A 17,065-nucleotide genomic window follows, 5' to 3' on the forward strand; every position below is an offset into this window, starting at 1 on the left:
AATGTTTAAAGTATATAAACTTCAAATTTTTAGCATCTTCAATACTGGCCAACAGACATGGCAAATGCTTGATATTTTTATGTATAGACACATATTCACCCAGCAAGCAAGTCAGATATACACTTTTATTCATGAACACATTAAAAAAAAATATGTAAGCTCCAGAAGCACCAACAAACACAGAAGTGAGCATACCGAGATGTTGTGAAGACTCATTAAGTCATCTTTTTTTTTTTTTGATTTTATATATTTTATTAATTCCAGAGTGGAAAATGTCTTTTCGAATGACCTTTTGGAGTCAGAGTGCAGGGTTAGCCATTGTACAGTGCCCCTGGAGCAATTTTCAGGTTAAGGGCCTTACTCATGGGCTCAACGGAGCAGGATCCGTTCAGACAGTAATGGATTTGACCAGCAACAATACCAGATTTATAAATACTGATTTTTCCTTATTCCTGTTGTACAGTTACAATAGCAATCTTTAAGGCCAGCAAAAAGACAAAACAAAACAGCTGCCTTTCAAATATGAGGTTTTATTTGCAAGTCATTTTTTATAGGCTGATAACTTTTTACACTTCAAATACTAGTAGTTGTAAACTGGAGAGAAGTTTATTAGCAGGCAATGAAATGTAGTCAGGCAGTACAGAATCTCAGATAACGGTAGGAAGATCAGATTGCAATGTCAGAAGATACTATTGCATAGCTCCAGGACTGATCCAAGGAGAAGAGTTATGTGCAAAAGGATACAGAAAATAAATAGCACTCAAACAGCAAGATGTTAGCCCAGAAAGGTGAAGTCTATCAAACACAATCCTTTACTGCAAGTGTTGATAAGCTAAACTAAAAGCAATAATTCTCTAAAACTGGAAAGACCTGTTATTACAATTAACACACACAGCTAAAATAAAAGTGTAAAATGACCCTTCAGTCTTAATCTATTTATGAATATTACATTATTAATAAGGAGCTGAATTTCTTGTGTTCATTACTGAAACTTTAAGAACAAATGGTACTGACAACCCCGAATATTTACAAGTACTAGGAATGATATCTGAAAAAGCCTGAAATAAAAAATATTTAGGATATATAATAAATGCTTAAATTCAGTTTAAAAACTAATCACATTTTTTTTGGAAATTTCTAATACAGTACTTTTCATTCATATAATGAGTATGCAAGGAAAATAAAATATGATATAAACAAATGTATAAAGATCTCCTTCATCATCCATTCTTTCTGCAAGAAATCATTGTCAGTATTAACACTGACTAGCTTGTTTCTTTGGAAATACATTCACTATTAATAGTTTGTACTCATATAAGAAAATGGTTTTGCCATTTTAATATTGTATTTATTGTTACCTTTCAGCTTACAGAACAGCATTATATTTGTTCAGCTTAAGGTTTTTTAAAATTTGTAGAACTTCTTCAGCATTTACGTTGAATGAGAGGTAGATATCATTTACCTTTGACCTATTATTGGTTTATGGTTGCTGCAAGCAGGGTTAAATTCTACACCAAGCCTTCAGACAAGTGATAAGTTACACTAGCATACAGAAAAGTCCTGTAAAATTACAGCTTTAAAACGCAGGTGCCACTAGGAGGCACATGCAATACTTGTGGGAAGGCAATACAGTGGTGAACGTGGTTGCCAGGACCTCTAGCCTAAGATAAAGTGAAAGAAAGGTGAACCCAGGGAGGAAATACAAGAGAAGACAAAACATTCTCACTGCTAAAGGGCACAAAGCATGACAATTCCCCAACTGAGAGAGCATTGTAAGGATAAAAAGCAGCATGAGTAGTACAGCGACATGAGGAATTATGGACGACCACTAGATACCAGAAGTGAATCAAGAATTTCACAGGTAGTAAAAGCATAATGTATAAAGTTGATTCCTAAGTAAACAGTAACCGAGGAGGAGGCTGAGTTAGGGGGGAAAAGGATGCTTGGCTCAGAGAATGAAAGATGGAATAAGCAAAGTGCTTTGGTATGGTACTGTGGTGGGAAAGTAGCTGAGCTATTCCATCAGACAGACAGAGCCTGAACAGTCATTTGAAAAAAAACTCCCACTGAATGCTAAAAATGGTATATAAAATAAATCATAGACCCAAAGTAAGTGTTGTAGAAAGTCTCCTACCATATAATAGTGTACATTACAGTACAGTATCTGTATTTTGTGAGTTTGAAGTGTTATACTGTAATTGGTTTTTAAATTTGTTACCATTTGTGACCTCTTAAAACCTATTGATTGTTCTCAACAAAGCAATCTCAGAAAAGAAATCCTTTGTCTTTTCCAAAGGTCAGTAAACTGACTTCACAGCTTTTCTTCCTTTTGTACCACATGTAGTAGATAAAGACTCAAGAGATGGTCCCCCAGTCTCCATTCTGAACTACCTAGCTATGCTGGTCCTCTTAGCCTTGTATTCTCTATTTATTTGGAGAATTATGAGTTGTGCACCTTTGGTTTGATCCTGAAAAACAGAAGAATAAGTACTGAGGTAGTCAGAATTCTCATATCCCCTTTTTGTGTGTTCCCCTTTGACATACCAGCCATGATAAACTTTATTACTAACTTTTTAAATATTTTTAACATCCATTAAATTATCAACCATATATATACGCCAGTATATATATACGGTATGAGCATCGTCACACAGAGTTGCAGTTGTTGTTGTTTTTTCCTCTTGTTCTCACGTGTTATATTCTTGTCGATATGGATGAAGCGAAGTATCAAAAAAGTCACTGCACAAGCCGTGATGTCCTTTTGAGCCCTAACTGTGGAAATTATTCAGTTAAACACCCTGACCTTTAGGCACCTGAGCCAAAGGAACAATTGTTCACTGAATTGCAGTGCAGCCAACTGTAGGTTTACTGCCAAGAGTATAAACTATGAATGGAAAGGAATAACTCCTGACACTTTTCTTGTTGACCAAGATCAACATTGTCAAGTTTCAGGACTGCTTGGGCTGCACACACCACCTTGTGCTACCTGAATCCATTTAAAGTTAGTGCAGACATTTCTTAAACTTTCATATCTGTTTTATTGGCCTACCCAACTCTTTTCTTTGTAATAAATAAACCTGCAGCTGGCCACCCGCTTCAGAACAGCGATCGATATGTGTAATTAAGGATTTCACTATTATTTTTTCACAAGCATCATGTCTAAGTCTTGAGTTACCCATCCTTGTTTTATTGTAAGAATCAAGTCAACAGGTTACCCTAAATCACATGACTTTATTACAATTTGTGCATTTGTTTAATTTCCAACATGCTTATGCAGTTTAGAGACACTGGGAGCCAGTGCCTAACCAAGCAGCATCAGACGTAAGACCAGGAACCAACCCTGGAAAAGTAACTAGACCATTTTAGGACTTAATTTAGAACCGTCACTTGACATAAAACAAATACCTTTCCAATGTGAAAAGAAAACTTGAATGCCCAGACAAAATCCCATAGTGACATGGGGGGAATGTGCAAACACTACATATAATGTGACCAGGCCAAATTTCAAACTTAGAACTCTTCAGCTGTAAGGGCACTTTACTACTAAATGTGCAGTATGTGGCGAGACTCATCAGTTCTGGGGAAGTTACTTCCTGTGTACATAAAAATGCTGGTTTTCTGTGCTATGATATTGACATTATTAATTAACTCACAACAGAAAAGCTTTTCTTTGTTTTGCCATGGTGTCATTTTCTGAGGACAAGGGTTAAATACATATAGGTAATTGATAAACAAGGAAACAACTACACAATATCTATAACATTGATAGAGATTATGATAAAAATGATTACTATTTCTTTCTCCCTTCCCACTGCCCTCTTCATCTTGTTTCCCAGATGAAGCAAAGATGAGACACTTCAAAATCCCCTTCCTGTGAAATGGCATGATGCATGACATACTGAAAACACAAGGATTACTCTAATAACAGTGTCTAATAAATTGCTAAAATTATAATAAACACTAACTGTAATAGACACTCAGATAACACAGTCAAAGAATAAAAAATTAACCAAAAAAACACACAAAAACAATAAAAAGAAAAAACTACCAGACTACAGAAAATAGTGGAATGCATAGATATGATATCTATATGGAATTCAACTAAGATACATATTGATTATTTACATCCAAACAATTCCTTCTCCAGTTTTTAAAAACAGAGAAAAAGGACACAAAGAGAAAGAGGAAAAAATTACAAGATATTTTAAATATTATTATTAAATGTAATGATCAAAAACAAGTGAGTGATTTAGATTAAGTCCATCCGTCCCTCCATTTTCTAAACCCACTTATCCAGAGCAGGGTCATGAAAATGCTAGGGCCTATTTCAGCAAGCAGTGGGTGCAAGTAAGGCAATTACTGGCCAGTTCATCGCAGAATTAAAAACAAAATCAAGAAATGGTGACAATCTAGTAATGTTAAAAATAATGGTGTAGAGGAGAAAAACTGGGATGTAATGGCCACAAATGGCGACAGCAAAGCTATTTCTTATGTTTTCCTCATGACAGATTAGTGAGCAATACGTACATCAGCACACTTACATACTGCCATTCGCTATTCCCATTTTTGGTTGATGCCTAGTGTGGAATAAGCGCTCTGTTGACGCCAACCTGACAGAGACTGACAGTGGAGACACAGGTAATATAAACAAAAAAGATTTTATTGTCTTCAGCCATGGGACATGTCTTCCCCGTGTCCCACTGGCCCTACACAGTCCCCAAAAACACACCAAAAGAAAAACACCACAAGATCACTCTTCCTTCTCCTCCACTCCTCCCAGGCAGCTTTGTCCTCCTCCTGACTGACGCTTCGAGTAGTGGCTGCAGGCTCTTCTTATAGCCCACCCGGAAGTGCTTCAGGTAATAATTAACCTAATTCAGGGGATGTAGTGTGCACCCCATGGCTGCTCCCCCAGATCCAGTGTCAATGGGGCGTCCCGGCCATCCGCCACACTAGTTAGGTTTTAAAACTACTAGGAAGAATTCTGCAATTATTTATTTACCTCTGTGGGCTGCTTGTATATATTTTTGTAACTTTCAACTAGTTGGAAAGATATGGTCGCAGCCACTGTTTAATAGCATTATATGCAGATGTCTTTCCATGCTCAAAAAAATCTCTTCCTTCTCTCTAGCTTGAAATTACAATATCTTTTTGCAGTGTTTGTTATATTTGATAATGACGGTCTTCAGATAATGTTTACAAAGTCTTACAGTTTTTCTTTAATAATGTTTTAAGAGGATTTTAGTGGTCAACGAATTCTGTAGGGATTACACATTCTAGCTCTTCCAGAATTCCGAAAAAATGTGTTTTGTAACATAACCAATTTGTTAATGGTAGTCACTATTTGCTGCAATTGTTGAGGACTTGACCAGTGGTGAGTGTTGGGATTGACTGGTAAAATGAGAGGGCAGTCCACCTTTATCTTACGGAGGACGACAACATCATATTTGGAGGTACTTATCCCCACTACTTCACACTTGGTAACAAACCATCCACTCTGAGTTACTGCCACAAGTGAAGGTGTTTAAGTACCTCAGGGTTTGTTCACGAGTAAAGGGGAAAAGGGATGGTGAGATCGACAGACACATTGGGGCAGCAAGTATAGTTATGTGGTCACTATACCAATCTGTAGTGGTGAAAGAGCCTAGCCTGAAGACAAACTTCATGATTTACCAGTCAATCTATGTCCCTACCCACAACTATGGACATGAGTTTTGCATAATGACTGAAAGTACGTGATCAGAGGTACAAGCAACTGAAATGGGCTTTCTCCATAGGGTACTATCCATCCATTTTTAAATTCACTTACCTAGGTTAGGACTAGAAGGAGCTCATTCCAGCAAGAATTGTGAGCAAGTCCCTGGACAGGGTGCCAGTCTATCACAGGGTGAACACACACATACAAACACACACACCAGGGCCAATTTAATAACACCAATCCACCTAAGCTGCATGGCTTTGGACTGTGGGAGTAAACCACAGCACCAGAGGAAATCCACTTGGACACGGGAAGAACATACAAGCAGTATTCATTCTGGACTTGACCTCCAGTTTGTTTTTTAGGAAGAAGCAGTGCTAGCACTGCACCAGTCTGTTCCCCATATAAACTTTCACTCACAAAAAATACACATTATCATCAAGAAGTTGCATCAGGAATGTATAAATGATACTGTTACCACCAGAGAAATAAAGATTTTGCCTAATTAAAAACAATGGATGAACAGTAAAGTTTAATTCCTGCTCTGAGCACAGAGCATCCATAAATAAACACAAAGCAGACATAAAAACTGCAAAGAAAAACTACAAAATATACTGTAGATTGAAAGCTTAAAAACCATGGTGAATGTTTCAGGTTGCTGTGCCAATCACTATGACAGCAATATCAGTTGAAAAATAGCAACCTCCCCTCCAGCCAAACGTCTTGCTGGTTTTAAGTCAAACAATGCTAGGTGAATGTGTTCTCACACTATTCACTGATGAAATAAGGAGATCTTCAATGACAATGAACCCTTACAAATTTGAAGGTCCAGAGAATATTCTCAGATGTTGACCCAGACAATGTGCTGATCACCAGGCAAAGACCCTCTCTGACATTTTCAATATGTGTCTACCTCCTAAGTCAAGACAACCACCACTGTATGAGCGTCAAGCACATGCAAAACACATGATTGCTACTGGCTTGCAGGATTCACAAAATCCACCATGAAGTAATTTAAGCAGTTGGTCATAGCACATACAAAAATATATCAGAAACACTACACTTGCATCACTTTGCATATTGTGCAAACAGATCAATAGAAGCAATTCACAAAAGCAAAGCTGTAAGAAGGCTGTTTATTGACTTTTGCTTGGCATTCAACACCATCTTCGCCCTGGGGCTAGATGTAAATTTACGGGGCTTTTGGGCTAAATACCACCCTATGTAACCAGATCTAGGAGTTCCTGACTGGTACACCATAGACAGTTAGACCTCACATCAAACAGTCTCAAGTTGAATACTGCAGCTCCCCAGAGCTGTGTGGTTAGCCCATTGCTGTTTCACCTCTTTCCAAACACATTAGAAATTCTACCACCAAATTTGCTGATAACACAACAGTAACAGGTATGATTGCCAATAGCGATGACACAGTCTACGGGGAGGCAATAAAGCTAAATGGTGGAATAACAGCAATTTGTATCTCAACATCAGGAAAACCAAACTACCGATTATGAAATTTGTGAAACTTAAATGTGCTTATTCACATTAATTAGATTGCTGTGAAATGAATTATCAGCTTGGGATTCCTAACAGTTCATGTCACTTAGAATCTGACATCATGCCCAAACTCAACCTATGTTGCATGAAAGACTCTATATCTCCATGTCTTTTTGAGAATGTTGAGGAAAATCAGTTTGTCTACTAGTGCACACTGGCTAACTGCATTACAGTCTGTTATGAAAGCAGCACTATTGAAGGACCAGTAGTGTATGATTAAAATGTCCCTGTTGATCACTGTGGCTACCTTCATATTCACACATTCAACAAAAGAGATGCCTGGAAAAAAAGCATTTTCCATCATCACAGTCTCCAAAACCCCAGTGACAAACTGTTTGGCCAGCTCTAATCCAGGAAGTGACACTAACATTCAGTGCAACACCAGAAAACATACAAACAGTTTTTACCTTCACACCATTAAATGCTACCTGAAACCCTATACAATGATCTGTTTGACCTTTGAGCAAGACTCCATTATATAAGCACCCAAATTACTACTAGATTTTGATTTCCAGTTCAGTATTACTGACCATTTGTAGCTCAGTTACTTATTGTGTCTTTATGTTAATTGCTAGGTCTGATACGTAGTGTATGTTTATTTTTGACATTTATTTATTCATATTAATTATTATAATTTATTGTCATTGTTTTGTTTAGTAATATATTGTGTCTGTGTCCGAGTACTGAATTGTTCTTGCTGTATTATTCTTTATTTCTTAAACATCAGGACTACTTTTAATTATGCTGAAAGGTATAATGGTAATAAATTAAACTGAACTGAAATATAAAACATCTTGTCACCATTAGTGTGCTTGGAATTAAATGTAATGTATATCAATATAAATGATGACACAACTTAGCTTTTAAAGGTACATCTGACAGTAATGACACCAAATCAAAGTATTATAAACAAGGTATTGGATAAAGAACATAAGACACTACATTTTATTTTCATACTGGCACTCACTAAATAATTCAGAGCAATCCCCCTATCTATGGTATCTGAAGCAGCATTTTTGTTCAGTTGATTCCATTTCTTACTTCAAAGAAATGAGGATAGGATGCCCTATAAATCTTACAAAAATACTTTCATAAGCAGTCATTTTTTAAATGAAAAAAAAAAAAAACTTTGTAAAAATGTTGATTTTTTGTTGTATCAGTTCCAGGAAGCATAGTAACAAAGTAAAATTATATTCAATTACAGCTACTGTATTTTCATTTTCTTTACCATTAAGTAATTTAAATTGTATCCTAAACTGATTTTTCGATTAAAATGGCTTACAAAGTACAAGTGAATAAATGCATATGGGTGGGCATGGTGCCGCAGTAGGTAGCGCTGCTGCCTCGCAGTTTGGAGACCTGGGTTCGCTTCCCAGGTCCTCCCTGCGTGGACTTTGCATGTTCTCCCCGTGTCTGCATGGATTTCCTCCAGGTGCTCCAGTTTCCTCCCACAGTCCAAAGACATACAGGTTAGGTGGATTAGTGATCCTAAAGTGTCCCTAGTGTGTGCTTGGTGTGTGTTTGCCCTGTGGTGGGCTGGCGCCCTGTCCGGGGTTTGTTTCCTGCCTTGCGCCCTGTGTTAGCTGGGATTGGCTCCAGCAGACCCCCGTGACCCTGTAGTTAGGATATAGCAGGTTGGAGGATGGATGGATGGATAAATGCATATATCAAAAAATAAGTGCATCTATCAATTATACACGCAGAAAACACAAATAAGCACCTAGGATTTAAATTTACATACAGTATGAGATAACTAGATTGTTATTATGATGATATCAGGTCCAAACACACTTCCTACATAGGTTGTCAGTTCCTGATATTAAAAGCAGCCATTACTTAATATTAAAAGCACATGACATTAAGTTTTGAAATATTATATCCCCAGTTCAAATGACACAAGTTGGAAACTTAGGAAAATAAACAACGAATCAGACATTAATCTCTTGGAATACACAGATAATTATTAACAGCAAATGTATAAGCCATCTCCTCGCTTTATGAGTTAGAATATGGGCATACCTGACTAGTACAGATGGATACTTACATCATCATCTATGCTACATGTATTGGATTTTATTCCTTACACAAGAAAGGATTTACAGGCTATGTGAGAAGAATCCAAAACAACTGCAACTTAATTAACAATTATTTATTAGCATTCGCTAATCATTCGCCTCCCCATTACACTGCAATAGCACACATGGCCACAGCTAAGCCTCAACAGTTTGTGCCATCCAAAAATTCACATGTGAATCAACATAAAAGTCACTTCTAATAAGGTTACAATAAATTATAATTTAGAATGGGTCTATCTTAGAAGTGATTGCTGCAATTAGAAAATTCCACATGAAATGTCTAGGTCATTTGTTTTGTCATGGTAGTGTGTTGCACGATGGTCTGACATGCCTATAAGAATTTGATTGTACTCTGCACATCCAATAATATTACTAAAACTTCCTTAATCCACCACATGTTTGCAAGGAGACAGATCCTTTACAGCAGGGGTCCCTAACTCTGGTCCTGGAGGGCCAAGGAGGCTGCAGGATTTCATTTCTAACCCTTTTCTTAATTAGTAACCTGTTTTTACTGCTAATTAACTCCTTTTGAATTAACTTTAATTAACTTGCTCTTAAAGACTCATACCCTTAATTTTCTTTTTTTTCTTTAATTATCAGTCATATAATTATGATACAAAATGAGCCAAAACTTGACCAGCAAACTGTGTCCATCATACAGTAACTGAAAATAAAGAAAGATGAAAGTCTCGGGAGTGTTGATATGCTTTGGTCCCCAAAACATTTTAACAGTGCTGTTAGAAAAGAGAAAATCGACAATTTCAAAAATGTATGCTATTGCACAATGAGAGCAGCAACAAGCAATGCAATTAAAGAACAGGTTTAATTAACAACAAGAATCGACACATACTGTAATTAAGCAACTAACTGGAGTTTTACTTTTAGTTTGACTTAGTTGGTTTTCTGTTGACTAACTTCACATTTCATTTCTGTTTGGGTGGCATTTAAGAAAAGAAATGAAGCAATTCAGAGGAACAATGAAATTCAGGGAAACAAATCTTAAAAAACAAGTCAAGTAAAATGAATTCAAAAGAAGTTAATTAGCAGCAAAAACATTCCACTAATTAAGAAAAGGGTTAGAATGAAAACCTGCAGCCACTGCGGCCCTCCAGTACCGGAGTTGGGGACCCCTGCTTTACAAGCATCATAGATTTATTACGATCAACCTCAAAGGTTACCATAAATAAAAATTGAATGTGCCTAATGTGCACTTTACAAGTAAATAGAATTTTAAAATTATTAAGAGCTGTTACATTAAATTAGCTTTTGTAACCAATTTTATTTCCAAATAAACTTTTTGTTTTTGTTAAATTTGTTTTATACAATACATTTAGTTTATGGGAGAATATATTTTTTGCAGTGGTATAGTATTTGACAAGGTCGTCTCACCGCTTCAGAGTCCAGGCTTCAAATCCCAACTCAGAAACTGTCTGTATTCGGTTAGGACATCTATGTGATTTTACATTGTATGGCCCTGTGTGCATGGTTGAGCTAGAGGATGGAAGAGTCACTACATCAAGAGTTGGTTCCTGTGGCCCTGTAATGCACCCAATGATGCTGAAGTAGGTTCCAGTCCCTTTTTATTATTCAAGTTTGAAAATGTTATGCTACATTATAAATGTTCATAAGACCTATGACAGCTGTTCACCCAACCCTTCCATAAGCTTTACTTAGACACAACACTCCAGGCAAGTGTCCAAGAATGCAAGGACAGCATACAAAATAATTTACAGGCCATATTCTGGGATCTGTGTGCAAAGATCTGTTGATTGACCTAAGCAAACTTTTTAAATGGCACAAATAAATCAAACCTACTACTGAAAAGGGGGTCTTTGGCCCTTTCTGCATAATATGAAACTAAAATATTTTATTTGTATATTATTCACTCACTGTACTAACAGATATTGCTTGCTAATAATACAAAAACAATACTCTTAACTGTAACTTTAAAGGAAAGTTATGCATATAGTTACGTAGCAGGTGAAACAGAACAATTTTGATATATTCTGGCAGTTGGTATCTGGGTTTCCTGATCATACTGGATTAGTTATTGCTTACCTGTTTCATATTATATGTTAGTGATGTGTAGGCTGGGTATAATTCATGAACCCCTGTGTGTCTCCTCATTAGCTGGATCATCTTGGACAACAGTTTCTCTGGTAAGCAGTATAGTAAATTATCCCAATTTTAAAAGAACATTTCAAAATATAAGATAGGAGGCTTACTTAAATTGTTCATACTTAATCTTAGTTCTATAAAATACAGTATCCCCATATTGGTATTCACTAAAGTAGAAACCAATCTTGCACATTAACCCATGTCTTCTTGATAAAAGACAGTCTGGTACCCATTTGCACAAAGCCTTACAATTATTTGCAACTGAATATTTGTAAACTAGATAGAAATTATATCAAGATTTTCAAGTCATGTTTGCCATATGAACTTTTAATGTATCAGTGTTTGGTACATCTTAACAAATTTGAAATAAAATTTTGTATAGCATGAATTACGCCTTTTGCTTCTCAGCATAAACCATACTTTATTCATCAAAAATAACAGCACTGTTTCATTATAGCTTACCTGAGATGGTTTAGTTTCGTCTTTGGTGCCATGTTCTGAATACCTTATTAATTATACTACTTCTGCCTCTAAAGATAATCAGACTATGTTTTGATTTGTAAAAAAAACACAACATTACCATTCTATTTCTGGACCAAATTAATTTCTGCTATAGTTTTGATCAGTTACAAAGGCTATGTAAACTTTTATTTTAGGTTTTTTTTTTGTTGTTTCTGGAGTAACACAAAAATAAAAACTTAAATCTTACAACAAATTAGGTACTTCCAATGTACTGAATAGTATGCTGCTTACTCCACATGTATATATCATATATCATGTATATAAATCTATCACTGTAAGACACTCCACCTGCCCAAAGGAATAAAAGGAACAGCAATGTAAAAATGAATACATTGGCACACACAATCATAACAAGGCAACATAGAGATGTTAATCGGCTTTACAGCATGAAGTTGAGAAACCTGATGTCAACCATGCAAAATTTGCACAGACACCATCACAAACAGCATACATTTGATGATGAACCCCAAGTTTGACTCAATATAGTCTTGTAGGGCGTGTCTGGAGACAACAATGAGTAAATTTAGCTTAAAACTGAGTGGGAACAATTAGGCAGCTCACTAAGTTTAAACTAATCCAAAGCTGCATGAAATGGTGATCAAAGTAAGGAAGGTGATTTTCAAACGCACAGAGTAGTGATGCTGGTCTGGCAGAAAGCAAGCTTTGGATTACAATAAACTGTCACAAGCTGAAATGTCTCTTAAAAAGACCCTATTAAAATGTAAATGTGTGTCACCTGTGCAGAGAGCACATTTCATATGTTAAAAATAACCATAAACTTTTGGAAGCAAAAATCTTTTTGTAAAATCAGATTACACATTGGCATTCAAAGACATCAATGGACTAGTGTCAAAGTGCACAGTACGCTGCTGCAGGTGCTGTGTGTGCTCTCTGTTGTTCATAGTTCGGATGATGGTGTAGAAGACAATGTAAAGAGGAAAGAATTGGCAACTGTGTTAGTGGAAATATGAACTGCAAAATAAGCATTTGAAGTAAACGATGTGTTACACCCCAGCAAAAGGACTGTTGTTAGGAATGCTGACAACAAAGAGCCACAGGTTATGCAGATTTCATTACTCAAAACATCTGAATCAACACATTTTGCCTAACAACACCAGTAGAAGCAAAAGACTGTACAACATCCACCACTTGACTGCATGTTTAAATGAATAACTAAAGGAAATTAACATTAGTGTCTAATTAGAAATGCAAACATGTCATGCCAGAGTGTAGCCACAGAGTTTTAAAACATATCCATAGATCACAATATTTATCTTTACTTGACTTGCTGTAGTAATGCTATATAGTGATAAAATATTCTAAGTGATAGAAAGACATCTTAGCAGAGCTTCTCAAAAGCATGGAGCCAAGTAGATGCGGTACTCTACGAGTAGTGTGTGTGTGTGTGTCTACTCTGTCACAGCACTAACTACCATTTACAAATTGTATAATTAAGCTTCATTTAATAAGTGCTATGAGATCCTGAATAGATAACAGCAATTTTAGATTTTTATTTTCTCTCAACATCAGTCTTTGCTTTAGTTCCTTTTGCTCTCTGCCAGAAATCCCAGTGGTTTCAAGTGCACAGACTGGACAAAATGGGTTCAGGTGTTTTAGGAAGAAGCCTTATGGGTGTAGACTTTGCAGCAACAGATATTGCCACTATTCACCACAAACTTTTCATCATTTTGTCTCCAGACTCGCTCAGTGTCACATTGAAAACTAGTAGCATGAACCTACATAATGGACAACACTTCACTTTGAGTGTGTCTCCTAATATCCTTCTGTTTAGGTATGTTTTCACTTCCAAAGATACATAGCTTAACCCTAACAGCAGCTCAAAAAGTTCTCCTTAGGTAAGTAAACTAGCAATTACAGATGTGTTTCTTTAAAATAATACATAATCCCATCAAAACAATGAATCTGATTTAACTGTGTCAGTATACAGTGATCTGTGCCATCTTATTAATAAATACAAAAGAAAACTTCAAGAATTTCTAAGATCTAATTCTGTTCTGCCACCCTCCGCTCCTCCCTTAAGGCAGTATAAAATTACCTGTCGCCAGCTACCCTCAAAGCCAGGTTCAGGTGAGTGTTTTTCCTTTTGACATTGTGATATTCTTTATAGTACACCATTAATAGCTTCTCCCATAAATAGGATCTGCATAGATCTGGTAAAACATTTGCACGGTGAGAAAAACTCCAAACAGGAATCACTGGGATGAACTTCATCATTAATAACAACTTAATGAATCGAATAAGGTTATAAAATAATGCAGCCAAATGTACTTACAAAACATTAAGGCGATTATTGTTTGATAAATGATTTAAAAAAGGTGACAAGTAGAAAAAATCAATGAGCCGAGTCTTGCATTCACTCACAATTACAGCCCCATTATGACATTAGCTGTATAGTAGTTAAGAATATTTTCAGTTGCCCTTACACTGAAGTGCGCTAAAGTTCACAGCATGCGGCGCCAAGCTCTTGGACACGATGACCAACAACAGCAGCGGCGAAAGAGCCCTGGCAGCTACAGTACTTGCCTATAATAGGACAGCAGGCCGTTGCTCAGTACGAACCAGCGACGCTGATAACCCTTCAGGTAGTTTGTCCATTTGAAAAGCCAGCCCTTGTAAGTGTCATATCCAGGTACAGCCGTTGCCAAGGCGGCTACTGTACTCTTCAGCGGGTCGCTCATTCTCCTGTTTTTGTGCGGTTGCAGTTTGCACGACAAACAGGGCACCGCGCTGAGAACGGACAGGATTCCACCGGAGCCGCTGCACGGAGCAGCCGCCTTCCCCATGCGCTTACCGTCAGAGAACTGGAAACCAGTACCTGCGGTGCTTGTACTGTATGACGACACTGTGGTGGCACGTTAAAGCGGACACATACTAGCATGGGGCACCAAGGAAGCCCCTCCAGCGAGCTGACAGCCAATCACGTGATTACGAACGACTGGGCGCCCCTCTTCCGTCGTGACGCCGGAGGAGAGCGCTGTCATCAACTCGTAGCTAGGCTGCTGCGTACCGTTTGTTTTGCGGTGATGGTATCATCGAGGCGTTTTTTCCCATTTTTTAACTTGCTGAATTGAAGTGTTGGGCAGTGTCCCTCCAGGCCCACAATTAGCCAATTGTCTTTGCATTGGCTTTACTATTATTATAATCACCACATTTATTTTCAACAGCCAAGATTTGTTTTTAATACATTGACCATACAACATACATCTGTTTTTTCATCCAGTCCATACCGATCTTGCATAATTAACCAGTGTCCTTGTCCGAATTTCACAATACGTAAAATAATTATTTAGGAAATGACTATTACGTTTTAAAGGTTATTTCTATAGGTTCATTAAGATTTTCGTAATACTTCTTACACCGCTTAATTGGGAGATAGTAAAAGGTTTTTAAAAGACATAACACCCAATCGCACATCCATTCGGATATTTATTTTCTGATGAGAACGTTAAAAAAAAGGATCCAGCTGAATGCAGACTGAAAGATAAATCGGTATACATACATGTTCTTTTTTCTGCAATAAGGGTGATTGCTCTCCTTTACTTACTTTTACTGTTTTGTGAATTACACAGTGGGGCTAAACTCCAAACAATTATAGATCCAGATACCTTAGTTTTTTTAGTGTGCATGCCCTTCTGCCCAAATACAAGATTTGTTTAGAATAATGTGTGTTATGGTGACACATCAGTTGGTGTGTTACCTTATGGCTCCCATATCTTATATTCAAATCCCATTCTCACTTGTTATCTGTGTATGTGTTGCATATGTCTGCATTTCTGCACAAATATTCCTCTGGGCGTTCTTACCTTTCCTCCCACATCCCCAAAAATGTGCAGATTAGGCTAACTGGTGACTCCAAAAGGACCCTGTATGTGTCTTCATGGGTAGGCCCTGTGACTATTGTCCTGCCTTGTGCGAAGTGCTGTTAGGATAGGATCTAGACACTCTAACCCAGAATTTGGTTAAAATAGTATAAGAACACACTACAATTGTTAGTTTGATTAATATTTCACAGAGTTGTTCATCAAGTTTACTGTCCAAAAACCATCATATTTACATCTTGGGCTGGTGCCACCATTAAGGCGAATTAGGCTACAAAAGAGTCGACTGGCACACTAATAAGCTTGGCCTAGGATGCAAAATAACTTAGCACCAGAACTATTTAGAAGAAGAAGAAGTTATTATTGTAACCAAAATTAGTCAAATGAGACTGTGGACAAATGAAACAAGATTGGCTTTTATTGGTTGTAGCATAGCTGTTCAACTCTGTAATAGTGGTTTAAAAGCAGTGTAAAAAAACAGAAAAGGGTTGGGAATCTATAACTATCAGGAAACAGATCACATTGTTTATCTTGATAGAGCCAGACTCACACTGTACCCAGTAGGTATTCCTGTTCCCTTATCTGCAATTACAGACACTCCAGATTGGAAAATTCACATTTGCAGATTCTTCAGGTTCTGGCATCCTAATAATCTTCACTCTGAACAATAATCAGAAAAGTCTTCTTCCAAGCCACCTTGACTTATTCTGCTTTTTTACAAGCTTTGTTGTGGATGCCCCAAAAGATTAAAAAAGGATGAGCTTATGTACAAGTATTGTCCATTCTTCAAATTTACCACCTGTTCTCTGCTGATTTTTTAAAAATAAGATAAGAAATTGCCACATTGAAAATAGTGTAATATGCTTGAAATATATCCTTCATTTCATCGGGTGTCTGTTAAGGATCTCTGCTGAATCTTTTACACAGGGATTGTATTATCTAATGGAATACGTGGACCTCTGGTGCTCGTATAAAACACAAATTGAAAGGGGCAAAATCCACCAATATAATGATAAACTTGAATCTGAATTTTGAACATGTAAGCACCATGTCTTTGAGGATTATTAATAGAGGCTCCAATACATGTGCAAAATATGGAACTGTTGATATCTCATATGTATTCATCCAGTCCTCCGATAAAAGGGAATGGAAAATGTAACCAGAGCTTGTGTAATGTCCAAATTGAAAGAAAAAAAGAAAAAGAGCATGGAAAACAAAAAGAAGCATCAATGGAAGAATGTTATGAAACATTGGGC

The 17,065-nt window shown here is 36.9% G+C and overlaps 1 protein-coding gene across 6 annotated transcripts in view; it reads right to left on the reverse strand.

Annotated features, from left to right (window-relative positions):
- LOC120539626 (oxysterol-binding protein 2-like) overlaps window positions 1–17,065 on the reverse strand; it is a 257,524-nt gene that overhangs the window by 225,623 nt on the left and 14,836 nt on the right. The window contains exon 1 of one of the 6 annotated variants that reach the window (XM_039769911.1): window positions 14,515–15,002. The exons of 2 other annotated variants lie outside the window; for them this stretch is intronic. In XM_039769911.1, the coding sequence (XP_039625845.1) occupies window positions 14,515–14,774 (260 nt within the window). In that variant the 5' untranslated portion in view covers window positions 14,775–15,002. 3 more of the 6 variants (XM_039769920.1, XM_039769913.1, XM_039769916.1) reach the window with 3 other exon arrangements.

This window comes from Polypterus senegalus, chromosome 11 (genome assembly GCF_016835505.1).
Source record: "Polypterus senegalus isolate Bchr_013 chromosome 11, ASM1683550v1, whole genome shotgun sequence".
In the NCBI taxonomy this organism is placed as follows: Eukaryota; Metazoa; Chordata; class Cladistia; order Polypteriformes; family Polypteridae; genus Polypterus; species Polypterus senegalus.